Source organism: Macaca fascicularis, chromosome 13, assembly GCF_037993035.2.
Source record: "Macaca fascicularis isolate 582-1 chromosome 13, T2T-MFA8v1.1".
NCBI lineage: Eukaryota > Metazoa > Chordata > Mammalia > Primates > Cercopithecidae > Macaca > Macaca fascicularis.
The window spans coordinates 17622101-17638025 of record NC_088387.1 but is presented as its reverse complement, the minus strand read 5'-3'; the positions used below and the strand labels follow the sequence as shown (position 1 = coordinate 17638025).

At 40.5% G+C, this 15925-nt stretch overlaps 1 protein-coding gene across 1 annotated transcript in view; it reads right to left on the bottom strand.

Annotated features, from left to right (window-relative positions):
- Nucleotides 1-15512, bottom strand: part of BUB1 (BUB1 mitotic checkpoint serine/threonine kinase) — a 41445-nt gene extending 25933 nt beyond the window's left edge. The window contains exons 1-9 of the mRNA XM_005575250.5: nt 15419-15512; nt 11419-11478; nt 11199-11337; nt 9785-9981; nt 7641-7684; nt 6562-6662; nt 4946-4998; nt 4670-4854; nt 3433-3584 (exon numbers count right to left, since the gene is read on the bottom strand). Coding sequence (XP_005575307.2) covers nt 3433-3584; nt 4670-4854; nt 4946-4998; nt 6562-6662; nt 7641-7684; nt 9785-9981; nt 11199-11337; nt 11419-11478; nt 15419-15444 — 957 coding nt within the window. The 5' untranslated portion in view covers nt 15445-15512. The remainder of the gene's footprint in view (nt 1-3432; nt 3585-4669; nt 4855-4945; nt 4999-6561; nt 6663-7640; nt 7685-9784; nt 9982-11198; nt 11338-11418; nt 11479-15418) is intronic.
- Between the last annotated feature and the right edge of the window lie 413 nt (nt 15513-15925).

Here is a 15925-nt window from a genome sequence, read left to right as displayed (position 1 = left end):
CCCAGCTACTCGGGAGGCTGAGGTAGGAGAATTACTTGAACCCAGGAAGCGGAGGTTGCAGTGAGCAGAGATCGCACCACTGCACTCCAGCCTGGGAAATAGTGGGAGACTCCGTTTCAAAAAAAAAGAAAGTTGTAGTAAATACATCTACGAAATGATCAAGTAGAGATCTACTGACTAAAACAAAGGTATAGATATTTTAGAATTGGATCTTGTATACATGAAAATTTAGTACATGGTAAAGATATTTTAAATCAATGGGGAAAGGCTGAGCAGATCAATAAATGATTTAGAGACAACAGGCAATCCACTTGGAAATTATAACCTGATGCTATTCATACAGAGAAGTAAGTTTGAAAAAGGCAGGCTTCTAGTTAAAGACAGTGGCTTGATATACTCCAAAAATCTCACCAAAATGACAGTGAAGGAATTCTACACTTAACATAGCTGTTGAAGGCGGCTAGGAGCGGTGTGTCCGTAATTGCTAGACAAGTTCAGAAATCTACACCTGGGAATGGAAGTAAAGGTGGAGCTGAAGATAGGAACATTGTAAAAGTCTGTTTAAAAAGCAGATGCTGGCCGGGTGTGGTGGCTCAAGCCTGTAATCCCAGCACTTTGGGAGGCCAAGGTGGGGAAATCACGAGGTCAGGAGATCGAGACCATCCTGGCTAACGCGGTGAAACCCCATCCCTACTAAAAATACAAAAAAAAAAAAAAAAAATAGCTGGGAGTGGTGGCAGACGCCTGTAGTCCCAGCTACTCGGGAGGCTGAGGCAGAAGAATGTTGTGAACCCGGGAGGCAGAGTTTGCAGTGAGACGAGACTGCGCCACTGCACTCCAGCCTGGGCGACAGAGCGAGACTCCGTCTCAAAAAAAAAAAAAAAAGAATTTAATAAGATGGCCATGAAAATTAAGGCAATCTCAAAGAAAATTAGGGGGAAAAAAGGACAAAGATAGAAAAAACGGTGAAATTTAAGAAAATTAAGAAAATTAAATGACCAGTCCAGGATAGCCTGACAGAGAGTATGAGGAAAAAATATCCACCTCTAAAAATATATATTAAGAAAATTCCCCAGAGTTGCAAAACTAGAACATTTAAGCACTAAGTATAATGGATGAAAAGATAAATACCAGATACATCACTATGTCACAATACAGCGGGGAAAAATGATCCTATACCTCTCCAGAGAAAAACAAACATCATCTCAAAGAACCAAGAATGAGAAGGACTCGGGGTTTTTCCACACCAACAGTGCAAGCCAAAAAACAATGAAGGAGTGTCTTTAAAAACTCTTGAGTGAATGTGATTTCCTTCCTAGAACACTGTGCCCAACCAAATTATCAACCAAGTGTGGGGGTAGAATAAAGATGCTTTTAGACATGCAAGAGACCTCAAAAACTAACCCCTCAAACATGCTGCTGTTGCTTCTTCTTTTTTGTTTGTTTGTTTTTTAAATAAGCTATTGGAGAATGTGTGCCTTCAAAATGAGGACATTAAGGAGAAATAAAGACATGGGAACCAGGAATATACCACAGGAAAGGAGCCAGGAAGAACAATTTATTAATAATTTCTTACAACTATCCAGGGAAAATATAAATTATACAAAAAAAGAAATGCAAATAAATCAGAAAAAAATGAAATGACTCAAAAGAAAAATGGACAAAGCCATCCAGTCAATTTAAAGGAAAAAAAGTTAAACAGCCACTAAATGTATCCCAAAAATGTCCAAATCCACCTATAATTAAAGAAACTACATCAGGTGCTTGAAAAGATTTAGTATAGTTAATGTTAGCCAAATGTGTACAAGAAACAAGTCCTTTTACACACTATTAATGTGAGTGCACAATCCTAAGTTTATAGAGGGCAGACTGACAGCATTTTAGGTACATACACTTGAAAGGCAGCATGACTTCTAACAGTTTCTACATGATACACTCCCTTTTATAAGGTATGACAGAAGACTATGCTGCAAGTAGAATTAGCTAGATATCTATGCAATAGTAGTGAAAGATCTATCAGAGGTGTTAGGTAGAAAAAGCAGAAAATAAGTCTTATTTATGTAGAACATTCTATTGTATTCATATTTATGTGTTTTCATACACAGTCAGTCTGGAAAAATACAAACTACAGCAGTTAGCAATAAAGGAGAACATTCAGACCAGACGTGGTGGCTCACACCTGTAATCACAACACTTTGGGAGGCTGAGGCAAGAGGATCGCTTGAGCCCAGGAGTTTGGCACCAGGCTGGGCAACATGGCGAGACCCCATCTCTATAAAAAATAAAATAAAAAATTAGGTGGTGTGGTGGTACATGCATGTGGTCGCAGCTACTATGGAGGATACAATGAACAGTTATCATACCACTGCACTCTAGCATGGGTGACAGAGAAAGACCCTGTCTAAAAATTTTTTAAAAAAAAAGAATTTTTGCGTGTGTGTGTGTGTGTATATATATGCATACATACACACATACATATATAAAAATGAATGCTCTCCTTCATATATACATATATACACACATTTCATGTGCTATTTTAAAAAACCATCATATAGTCACATATTTTTATACTTTCCAAATATGTAAGAAAATAAACTATTTTATCTTCATGGTATCCTATGTCATAGACAGACATATACTATGAAAGATTAAGCAACCACTATACAGCTTAAATGAGTTTATTTCCAATCTCCTTCATTCACTTCTAATTTTAAGAAAATATATGTGGCTCTAACACACTCATCACTTACCTCCTTTTCCAAGATGAAATAATGGCAAACAAAAAACTTATCTAAATGATAAATTATTGAGAGTACTATACTCCAATATTCATTACACAATAGTCACTGTACAAAAACCAGAAAAAGGGCCGGGCGCGGTGGCTCAAGCCTGTAATCCCAGCACTTTGGGAGGCCGAGACGGGCGGATCACTAGGTCAGGAGATCGAGACCATCCTGGCTAACACGGTGAAACCCCGTCTCTACTAAAAAATACAAAAAACTAGCCGGGCGAGGTGGCGGGCGCCTGTAGTCCCAGCTACTCAGGAGGCTGAGACAGGAGAATGGCCCGAACCCGGGAGGCGGAGCTTGCAGTGAGCTGAGATCCGGCCACTGCACTCCAGCCTGGGCGACAGAGCGAGACTCCGTCTCAAAAAAAAAAAAAAAAAAAAACCAGAAAAAGGTCTATATATAAATACATGAATGTATAGACATGTACACATACACACAAACATGTAAAACATACTACCATTCTGTTCTATAACTTTCTACTCTCACTCTACTTTTTGAACTGTGTCAAATTATTTTAGACTTTCAGAAAGTTACTAGCTAAATTAACATCAGAATTAACTCTAAAACAGCACATAGAAAGGAACAAATCAAACTGCCATTCCTGCTGCTGGGTACAGGACGTGTCATGAAGAGCACAACATACCTCGGACCTTTCCTGGGAAGCGGGCAGCTCCTCATGGGATGTCTCCACCACCTGATGTAACTTCTTATGAAGTTCATCCATTTTCTGTTTTAATAGCTGTTCTTCAAAAGCATTTGCTTCTTTCCTTTTCATATAATGTCTGTCTTCATTTACTTTAGGAAAGATAAAAATGGTGTGCATGCAAAATTTAAATCCAGGTCATCATAGGAATACATGCAAAATGAGGAAATTTTAGGGGGCCGATTTTTTTGTCTTTCTCATATTTGGTTTTAGAAGCGAAACTTGTATTACCTTTTAATTTTTACCTGCCCACAGCTTGGCTGCTGTATGTTCAGGGCATGTAAATTACTAAAAAAAAAAAAAATCTACATGCTGATCAAAAATAATAATAATAGCACAGTATAATAGTAAAGATTTTTTTAACCATCATATACATGATTGTTCTTGTAAACAATCATGATTGCCAAATCATTTTAAAGTAAGTTTTTATTTGTTTTTAAAAGATAAAAATTTCTAGAGACTTTCTAAGTAGAAGTGAAGTGCATTAACTGATCAGGGCTTCAAGCATGCTGTGGTCAGTCCCATTTCCAACAACTGGTTAACAGAGCCATGCCACAGACAAGTCAAAGAGTCTGGCTTAAGACTTTCAGTCATGGCATGTGAAAGAAAAATGCATCTATGCCCAGCACAAAATGAGTCCTCTGTGTTAACTGACTTGTCTTCTCTGTTGTCAACTGAGTATGAAAATGAACAAAAAAGGAAGGCCTAGAATGGCTACAGCCCAAATAACTTAGATGGTATAGAAGTTCTGAGTGGAATAAAGGTTCAAATAACTGACCTAGGGGTTTAGAATTACTGTATACAGATAATACTGAAAAATTTTAAAATATTTATTTCACTAAAGCTAAGATGACAGTGGTATGTATATCTAATTTAGCACTCTTTCAACCATAAGTTTGCTGCCAAGACATCAATTTAGTCCTTGGACTAACTTGGCTGCTACACTAGTGGTTAAGCAATTTTCAATTCAGAAAAAAAAGGTGCAGCTCGCTGCCAGCGTAGTACTCTCGGGCAAAGGCAAAATGGGTTAATAATGATTTCGGGCTTCTGATGGGATGAGATGAAGACTTTTGCAGTCTTTCAACATAGTCAATTATTCTATAAAAAAGTAATTACGCAGAGATGAGGATTTTTTTAGGTGACATAAGAATAACTCAAAATACAAGATTGCAAGTACCCCATTGCTCATGCTTTCTCCGTTGATTGTATTTCTGGGCTCTCAATTCTTCAAAGGAAAATTCTGATTCCCCACGAATAAGCTTCTCCTTGCAATACATAACAACCTGCTCAACATCAGCTTTGGATGCCAAAGATGAGTGCACAGAATATTCTGATTTAGAAATCATGATCACTCTTTGTTCCCTATAAGGGGGGAAAATACATTATTTACAACAATGTACCGAAGAGCACTTAAAGGAAACTAATACTAGATTAATGCACTGATTATACTTGCATATTTGACTCTTTATCACAAGCTGAAGATACCACTCCAGAAAGCTCTGAACCCTAAAAAACAAAAAACAACCATCAGCATTCACTTATCTGAGAAGAAAGCGTCACCCAAATTACTTCAGAAAACAATATGAAAATGCTTGAGGGGAAGAGGGACCTTAATCCCAAGATTTACGTAATTTTAAATTATGATTAATATCAAAAGATTTACTTTGTATCCACAACCTCACAATAACTATTGCAACTTAATCAAAGAAAGACTTTTTTGTTTTTTAATAAAGTCCTACTCAGCAGTAGAGAAGAACCATAGTTTATTTCCCTTCAATTCATAGTCTAGGAGCTAGACCATAGTGTCTGAACATTATGCGGCTGACATTCCCAACTGCTGTGTTAAACTTTTTTTTTTTAATTAAAGTTTTCCTCAGGTACTACTCTGCCCTCAAGAGTTCTCAAATTCATTCACTAAACAAATATTTACCAGACACTTCCATGTCACACTCTGAGCTAGGTCTGGGAACTGGGACTGCAATCAAGACCCATCTCTGTCTAGAGATTAGACAGGGCAACAGGAGGTCAGGAGGCTGGCAAGCAAGTATAGGATGTAAAATGTAAATTGGGACAAGCTGCATTACCTGTCAAAGTTAGGAATGCATATTCTACTTCTAAGAACGTGTTACATTAATAAAACCTGTACATACACCCTAAGAACAGAGGTGTTTCCATTGGCTTTTGCTTCAAGGAGGTCCTTGATGAACTTTGAAAGAAAGTTGTACTGTGGAGGGTAACATGGGAAACATAGTTGGGAAACATGAGGCTGAGGGAAGAAGAGACTTGAGCATTTTCCCATGTTGATACGCCATGGAGGCAGAAGAGATCTCCACAGGGCAAAAATCTTGATGAGGATAAGGACAAGCACAGATAGAAGGCCACCTTTTCTCACAGGGAAGGATGCAGTTACATTTATTGGTTGGTGGCAGAAAACTGACAGATGTCACTTGATGGCATCTGCTATCTGTTGAGATAGTATTTTTGAAGTTCCTGAGATGGAGGCTAGAGGTAGCCAGGTCCCAAGTTTGAAGAGACTGAAAAGAAGTCTAAAATCACTATCTTTTGGCACTAAAGAGTGAACCTAGAAACATAAGAGATACACAAAACATCAAGAGTGAATTGGACACTGGAAGCATGTCCCAGTGCCTGGAAGTATGAGACCTCCCTGTTACTTGAGGTAACAGGCACCAACCTTTGAGGCTCTGAGTTTTGAAAGCCAGGATCAGGAGCCCCCAGATGGGTGCAATCCCAGGTAGGGATTTCCAGAGCCTATGCAGAGGCCAGCAGAACACAGCGAAGGACACTCATTGGTAAGGGAAAAGCTGGTGGGGAGAGTAAAGACAGGAGGCTATGTGGTGAAGGCCCCTGGGTTAGACAACAAATTGTATTTGAGGTGAGTCGGGGAGAATAACAGGCCCAGGAAGTTGCCACAGGAGCAGATGGCTGACATGGAGGTTAGAGCCATGAAAGACCAAAGAAATGAGATGTCAAAGTGGATGTAGAAGGCAGCCAGGCTGGCCATTAAATACCATTCCCAGTTTCCACACAAGCTACAAATGTCATTATTACCTGATTCTTAGAAATGCAGGCCATGTTATTTCCTGGATTTGATTTTGATGTTATCATTTGGTTTAAAACCTGAACATTATGCAGAGGTTCTGAGGTTCTAGCTAAGAGGGAAAAGAGAATAAAGTAAGGAGAAATTAAGGGTAAAACCATATTAAGTAAAATTATCACACATAATAAATTCCCCTGATCCTTCCAGTAGGAATCATAAGAAGTAAATCAACTCATTTACACTGTCTCAGAAATTGCAACTAAAACATTTTTAAAATAAGTATTACACAATTTTCTGACCAATTCAAAATGCCAGGAAGTCCCCAAAAGAAATGTAAAACCTAACTAGTAATTTTAAACAACCAGATAGGATAGGCAATGCTTATTGCTGAAATGTGATATTTAGTTCTAAGAAAAAGAAATGGCTATATTTCTTTAAAAGTTGCATTAAACACATTTGATTCCATTACAAATAGATGGAGTCCAGATTAAGTATTTTGGTCAATTTTGAATTAAAAAAAAAAATCCTAGAAATACAGTGACATTATCAAGCTTTTCTTGCAGGTTTGCTCTTTTAAAATGCTAAGACAAAGCCCCTGCTCTCTGGGGCTATTTAGTGGGATTATGATGATCAGAATGCTTTCTCTGTCACCTGAGAGTACAATTTGGTTTTCATTAAAAATTGGATGGGTTTTCTTTTTTTTTTTTTTTTTTTTTTTTTGTGGAGACGGAGTCTCACTTTGTCACCCAGGCTGGAATACAGTGGCATGATCTCGGCTCACTGCAACCTCTGCCTCCTGAGCTCAAGCAATTCTCCTGCCTCAGCCTCCTGAGTAGCCAGGACTACAGGTGCCCACCACCACACTTGGCTAATTTTTGTATTTAGTAGAGACGGGGTTTCACCACGTTGGCCAGGCTGGTCTTGAACTCCTGACCTCAGGTGATGCACCCGTCTTGGCCTCCCAAAGTCCTGGGATTACAGGTCTGAGCCACCACGCCCAGCCAGGTTTGTTTTTTAAAGAAAAGAAAATACTAGTACAAATCCAAGACTAAATGGACAACAACAGGCATTTTAGACAGCCTGATTTTACCTTGAGCTGACAAATGGGTTTCAGTGCGGCGTGTCTGAAATAACCTAAATGACAGCAGGAAAGACATCAATATAGATTATAAAACAGTACACAGCTGTTAGAGTGAAAACTAAATACCATAGACAACTTATTATAAGCTAGTAAAGTCTGATGTCAAGAGAGAATGTACAGTTAAATTTTAGAGTTGCTTCAAAATTAAAAAATAAAATTCTGGAAATATTTTTATATCCAGTACGTTATCTGTATTACAAAACTTCCTCCTTTTGCCTAGTTTATGTCAGTATTTCTCAAATTCAGATAAAAATGCACCCTCTTTCTCCATGTGTCAAGTCTGCAAATGTTCTAACACACGATGTTTGAACTCCTACTTTAGGTACTTTATACATTTGGAACATAATGAATATATTTGGAAGAAAGAAGTGAAAGTACAAAAGTACTTAGATTACTGCTTCGAAAGGCAGACATATCATTGTTCACGCTCTGTGAGAAGTTCTCAAATATGTCATTTCATGGCATATTTCATTTTCAACTCTACCTGTCGAGTAATGTGCAATTCCCACACCTGACATTTCTGAGCGATGCGAGCCAAAGTGCACGCTATAAAGCAACCAAGTGGTAAGCCTCGTTGGCTCTTAAGTCAAACAAACCAATGGTTAAGAAGCCATTTTACATGATGAGGAAAGACTGAAAATTACGTGATATTAAATAATTATTGTTAGTCTTCTTAGGTATGATTATGGAATAAGGCTCTATAAGAAATAAGACTTTAGAGATGTTTACAATTGGGTTTGGGGAAAAATATTTTGCTGTTATGGATAGGCTTTAAAATTCCTCAGCATTGAGAAACATGAAATGTTCATTATTAAAAGCTGGTGATAGATAAATGGAAGTTTATTATACTAATTTTTTCTTTTTTGTGTGTTTGAAAAATCTCATAATGACATCTTAAAAAGGCATGAGTAATACAGAAAAATTGAAAAGATGAGTATATTAAAGGCTGGCAAGGGGTGCAGTAGATAATGGATCTCAAATTCTACTAATGAGAGGAGAAGAGTAAACAATTGGTATAACCTTCAATAGGTAGTTTGGTTACATGCACCACAAGTGTAAAAACTCTTCATACACCCTTTGACTCAACAGTTTCAATTCTGAGAATCTATGAGTAGAAACTAAGTAAAAATAGGAAATATACTAAAAAATACTTTTATGATGAAGGAAAAAGACGTTGACACAAAGCTGTATATGTATATAAAGCATGCATGCAATCCTGTAACAAAGAAAAAAAGTGCCAAGGAAAATGCCAAAAGGTTTTCTTTCGTTTTCTGTATTTTCACAGTTCCCTAAGTGACATATGTTTGATCATAGAAAAAGTTTTAAAAATGTGAACAATGTTATTCATTAAGAAATATATTCATCACAGGCCAGGCGCAGCGGCTCATACCTGTAATCCCAGCACTTTGGGAGGCCGAGTAAAGCAGGAAGATCACTTGAGGTCAGGAGTTCAAGGCCAGCCTGGCCAACATGGTGAAACCTCGTCTCTACTAAAAATAGAAAAATTAGCTGGGCATGGTGGCACGTCCCTGTAGTTCCAGCTACTCAAGAGGCTGAGGCAGGAGAATCTCCTGAGGCCGGAAGTGGAAGGCTGCAGTGAGCTGAGATCACACCACTGCACTCCAGCCCGGGCAACAGAGTGAGACTCTATCTCCAAAAAAAAAAGGTATTTATCATAGTGCCGTTTATAAAAATCAAAATGTAAACAACTTCAATGTCCAGTTGGAGAGTGGTTGGATTATGACACAACACTGTGACAGGTTTCACAACTACTACAGAAGTAGTTTAAAAGTTCATAATTTCTTCAGTATTTCTTTGTATGTATAACCAGACATACAATATGACTTGCTGTTAAAATATATAAACACAAAGATACCCACACAGGCACAGGAAAAGATACAAGAAGGAAATGTGCCAGTTATTGTTAACAGTAATATTTCTGAGCAGTTTTTTTCTTTACACTATCCTATATTATCCACATTTTCCAAAACTAGAAGGATTTCCCTGTACAAATTGCTAACGATACAATTTTTAACAGCAAACACTCCTTTTCAACGTCAGAATCATCACAGTGAGTTTGACTTTGTAAGCACCTGTACTGTTGTTGCAGGAGCTCTCTGGGTTCAGCCTGGTTTTGAATTCCTCTCTGAAGGACAGCACTGGCATGCTGCAGCTCTCCCTGGGCTTCCAGATGCCCCGCCCACGTTATGTACAGAAGGGATGACAGGGTTCCAATCCCACGGTTGTACAGAAACTCAAAAAATTGATGGAGGTCACTGTTGTACTCAGCCTACGGGAACCCAAAACAAAAAGACGTAAGAATAATGGAACTGCTAGTCTACGTCTGGTGAGGAGTTAGCCAGCTAAGCTGGGAGCCCCTAGGTAGCTTCAGATGGGAGCTGGTCACCAGCAAAACCAAGGCAGGTTTAGAGGGTTGGACTTTTCAGCCCCACCGCTGAACCTCCAGGGAGGGAAGAGGGACTGAAGTTTAAGCCAATCACCAATGGCCAATGATTTAATCAATCACGTCTGTGTAAGGTACCTCCATAAAAACCCAAAAGGATAGAGCTTAGACAAGCTTCTGGAGAGCTAAATACATGGAGGTTCCTGGAGGGTGTCACACCTGGAAAGGGCAAGGAAGCTCCACACACCTTCCCCAATACCTTGCCCTAAACATCTCTTCATCTGGTATTCATCGGTATTCTTAGTAATATCCTTTATAATAAAACATTAACCGAAAGTAAGTGTTTCCCTGAGTTCTGTGAGCCACTCTAGCAAATTCATCAAACCCAGGCCCAGGGAGAGGGTTGTGTGAACTCTGCTTTATAGCCAGCCAGTCAGAAGCACAGGTAAAACAACCTGTGGCTTGCAACTGGCATTAGAAGTGAGAGGCAGTCTTGTGGAACAGAACCCTTAACCTGTGGAATCTGAAGGTATTTTCAGGTAGTGCTCGAATTGAATTGGAGACACAATTACAGAGTTGACTGACTGGTTGCTGGTAGAGAGAAGTCCGCACATAATTTTTTTTCTTGGTTGGGGGGACAGAGTCTCACTCTGTCACCCAGGCTGGAGTGCAGTGGCATGATCTTGGCTCACTGCAAAATCCACCCCCCAGGCTCAAGCAATTCTCCTGCCTCAGCCTGCCGAGTAGCTGGGATTACAGGTGCCTGCCACCATGCCCAGTTAATTTTTGTATTTTTAGTAGAGACAGGATTTCACCATGTTGGCCAGGCTGGTCTCGAATTTCTGAACTCAAGTGATCCACCTGCCTTGGCCTCCCCAAGTGCTGGAATTACAGGCGTGAGCCACTGTGCCCAGCCCCTACATATTTTTTAATCACTAGTGACACAGAAGTCTGTTGAATCAGAGAATAAACAGTCTTTCCTCTCTACATCTTCAGAACTAGAAACAAGGAATTAAAAGTCTAAAACGATCTTACAATCTAAGTTTAAAAAGCAAAAGTACAACAATATTATAGATTTGATTATACATCTTAAGTATACTTACAAATTTTAAACAATAATTGATGAATCTTGGGTCATTGTGGTATTTCTTCTTATCTAAAAATTCCTTCATTAAATGTTCTAGTAAAGTTATCAAGTATTCTTTATTCTCAGGAAAATTCTCTTCTACCCACTGTATGTATCTAGAAAAATATGGATAATGTTAATTTTCCACGGGACAGCATATAGTTTGTTTAGGGGAAATAAAATAACTAAATGCTGACCTTTCCCATTCACCAAGGGGGTCATTGCCCTTGTAGCTCTGCATGTGGGCTTCAAGCATCCTAGAAGAGAGAAAGGTATGCACATGGGATATTAGAGATACTGCCTACAAGCAAAAGATAGACTTCATTTTACATATACCATTTATATGCATTACAATGAAAATCTTAAATATCAATCCACATAGTATTTAAAATTTTAAGAAGCATTCGCTCAGACATAGAAAACTCAGAAGCAGCCAGTGTTTTTCCAGAAGTCCCAGCTCTGTCCCCGAGTGTCCTTCTCCTCTCACAGAACCCCAATGTCACTACCACCATGAGGGGCAGTGTCCAGAAGTTTGCTCCTCCTCCTAACAAGAGGATCCAGGCATGGCACTGATTCAGATCCCTGCCCTTCCAGGGGGATCCAGGCATGGCACTGACTCAGACCCCTGCCCTTCCAGTGGGATCCAGGCATGGCACTGACTCAGACCCCTGCCCTTCCAGTGGGATCCAGGCATGGCACTGACTCAGACCCCTGCCCTTCCAGTGGGATCCAGGCATGGCACTGACTCAGACCCCTGCCCTTCCAGTGGGATCCAGGCATGGCACTGACTCAGATCCCTGCCCTTCCAGTGGGATCCAGGCATGGCACTGACTCAGACTCCTGCCCTTCCAGTGGGATCCAGGCATGGCACTGACTCAGACCCCTGCCCTTCCAGTGGGATCCAGGCATGGCACTGACTCAGACCCCTGCCCTTCCAGTGGGATCCAGGCATGGCACTGACTCAGATCCCTGCCCTTCCAGTGGGATCCAGGCATGGCACTGACTCAGACTCCTGCCCTTCCAGTGGGATCCAGGCATGGCACTGACTCAGACCCCTGCCCTTCCAGTGGGATCCAGGCATGGCACTGACTCAGATCCCTGCCCTTCCAGTGGGATCCAGGCATGGCACTGACTCACACCCCTGCCTTTGCTTCCCAGGAGCATGGCTGAGACATGGCTGGAACAAGAGTCAAAGAGGACTTGTAAATGGGTGTGAGGCAGCCCAGAGTACCACAAAGTAGAGTTCCAGACACAGTTTTCATGGCTTCAAAGTAACAAAGTCCCAGAGGAACAGTAGATGATAGCAGTGCTCAGAAATCAGCCACAGAGCTCCCAGAGAACTCTGCGTCCCCCACTTCCACATACTCAACCACAGCTGAAAAAAATCAGTCAGGCAGAGCAAAATTCCCCTTGGGAATTCAGATGCTAGAGGGGCTAAACAAACAAAAAGAAACATGCAAAGTAATGTCAGGTTACACTAAGTACTTAGAAGAACAAACAAAATAAAATATAACAGGAGAAAGGGTGAGAATGTGATAAGAGTTACTAGTTTTAGACAGGCTGGTCAGGGAAATCCTGCCTCTCAGAGGCGGTGACATGTGATCAGTGCCAGACAGCCATGTAGCTATCTGAGGGGGAAATGGTCAAGGCTGAGAGAACTTCAGGAACAGAAAGCAAGCCAGTGTGGTTTAAGTGTGATGAGCAGGAAAATGCGGGGGTGACAAGACCTAATTTGCATTTTAATGTACCTCTGTGTGAAGGAGGAGGTAGAGGTGAGAATAGAAGTGGGAAACCAGTCAGGAAGACTCCTAGGTTTTCTGTCTGAGACACTATACGATTTTTTTTTTTAAAGATGTAAAAAAGCAATATGTATTTTTATTTTTATTTTTTTAGAGATGGAATCTTGCTCTGTTGCCCATGCTGGAGTGCAACGGTGCAATCATGGCTCACTGTAATCTCAAACTCTTGTGTTCAAGTGATCCTCCTGCCTCAGCCTCCTGAGTAGCTGAGGCTACAGGCACATGCCACCATGTCTGACTAATTTTTTATTTTATTTTTTGCAGAGATGAGGTATCACTATATTTCGCAGGCTGGTCTTGAACTCCTGGCCTCAAGTGACTCTCTCACCTTAGTCTTTCAAAGTGTTGGAATTACAGGCATGAGCCACCATGTCCTGCCTAAAAAGCAATACTTACTTCTAGCTATCACCTTGGTATACAAATGAAATCAATGTTTCTTATGACTCAAAATCCAGAAGCCACAAAAGAAAAGCTAAATAAAGACAACTATATATAAATAAAAACTTCTGCATGGCAAATAACCAAAACAAACAAAAAACCTACAAAATAGAGTCAAAAATGATAAACTGGAAAAACAATGAGCTTTTAGAAGCTGAGAAAAAAAGTTATTAACCCATTTTTTTTTAACGAGCAAAGGACATAAGAAATTATTTCATAGAAAAACATACATGGCTCACAAACATGAAAAATGTTCAACCTCTCAAAACAGAAATTCACTTCGCTGAGACACAATTTTTCACTCATCAGATTGGCAAAAATAAAAACCGTGACAAGACTGTGTAGGTGCAGCAATGGGAAGCAGGCTCTCTGTCACATCTTGCTTGTAGGTGGGCATGCGCTCAATTCCTGCCAAGGGGATTATCTACCAAAACTGGACTGATTTGCTTCTGATCCAGCAAACCACTTCTGCAGATTTGGAAGACACATACACATGTGTATCCGCAAAATGTTTTGTACAAAATTTTTCACTGTGCCACCATTTGAAACAGACTGTCAACAATCTGTGTCTATCAATAGTTGACTGCTTAGATCAATTATGGTACATGAAATATTACACGGTTGTAAAAAAAAGAATAAGAAAGAACTTTATGTATTGGTAGAGATCTCCAGGGATATTGTTAGGCAAAAGAGCAGTGTACATACTGTTATATTTTATGTGTGGTAAAGGCAAAAAATGTATACAAACATGCAGACATTTAATATATTATAATAATGTAAATATTTATATTTCCAAAAAGAAACTAGAAAAACGGTTACATGTGACAGAGTAGGAGAGTAGACAGGTACAGGAGTTCTTGGTAAATACTGTTCTAAATATTCTTTTAGTCATATAAATGTATTGCTTATTTTTAAAACTAAAAAAAAAAAATTCTGAATTTTAAATGTCTCTCATGCTTTATAGCAGAGGGACAAATCCCTATTTCAGAACCTTTCTTCCAAAATATGTCTAGTAGGCCCGCCCAAGGTAAACATTTCATGTTCTAACACCAACCACATTTCTCTAGTAAAATGACCTGAATACCCTGTAATAGTAAAACATCCAGTTCATTAAAGCAAATTCATCTTTAGTAAGCCAAAATAGGACCAGGAATATTTGCTTTCCATTTAAAAAAAGGGGCGGGGGACTTCTGAAAGAAAATAATTTGCCGGCTAGGTTGAAGGCTACAGAAAAAGTCTTAGAGTAAATGGATTTTTGTTTGGACTATATTTAACAATCTCGGTCTTCTGATCCCAAGGAACTGATAAAACGGACCAGTTTTACTTCCTGCACCTATGACTTAATCGTTTTAAATGCCTTTAAGTCACAGTCTGGGTAAATCATCTAAGTCATAAAACAAAAGCGTGGGAACTTCAAAAGTTACTGATGCTGGCGGGTTGGCACACATCACTCAATAATAGGCAAAGCTATTTTTTTTTCAGTTTTTTTTTCTTAAAAGTACCCTGTATTCAAAGACTTTTAAAAAACAGCATTGAGATTATGAATAGGAGAGCAACTTTAAATTCGTTCCCTACTGTAGTCGAATTGTTAAACACCTGATTTTGAAAATGTATCATAAAATCTAAACACAAGGTTCAGGATTTTTCTCAGGTTGAACCGTCAGGAGGGGATTCCTTACAAAGAATAAACGAGAGCTCTGAGGACCTAACGAATTATCCAGATTCCTCCAAACGGCCACTGTGGCGTGGATGGGCGGACAAGCTCCAGGCCTCAGCGGAATCCAAGGTGCCGGAGCCCTCCCCGGCTCTCACGCAGCCCACGGCCTTGCTGGGTGGGACACATTCCAAACCCAGGAAGGGGGCGGAGGGGGCAAAAGAAGGCAGATCTGGGGCGGGCCAGGCCCTAACCCCAGCCGCCCCAGCCCCCTGGGCTTCCCCGCCCCACCAGACGGACACTTACTGAAGGACATTTTCCGGGGTGTCCATGGCCAGAGGACGCTGGCCGGCAGCGGCCAAATTTCAGCCACAAACCAGGAGCCGCCGCCGATTCGAATACCCCGCGCAGCCGCAGTCGGCTCGCCGAACGTTTCAGGGAGCCTGCCCATTGGTGGCGGCGGCAGAAGGCTGGCCAATCGCCGGGGCCGTTGCTCGGCGATCAAGTCCCGCCTCCCTCCCTTGGGCCAGTAGCTCCTCCCATTTCCCGTGGTTTTCGGTTGAACCGAAACCTGGCAGTTGCTGAGCGAGCACCGGGTGTCTGGGATGCGGCGCGGCGAGGGGGAGCTGGCTTGGCTCGGCGTAGGGAATTGGCTTTTTTGTTTTAGCTATCCAGGTTGTAGCTGGTCTACATAATTACACGATTAAACCATCATTGTAGGAAAGACTTTGCAAGAGAAAAATGTCTTAACTGGAATTCTTTGAGAAAGAAAAACCGTGCCTCAGTCCTTGGGTCCTGAGAGTCGTGTTTCTT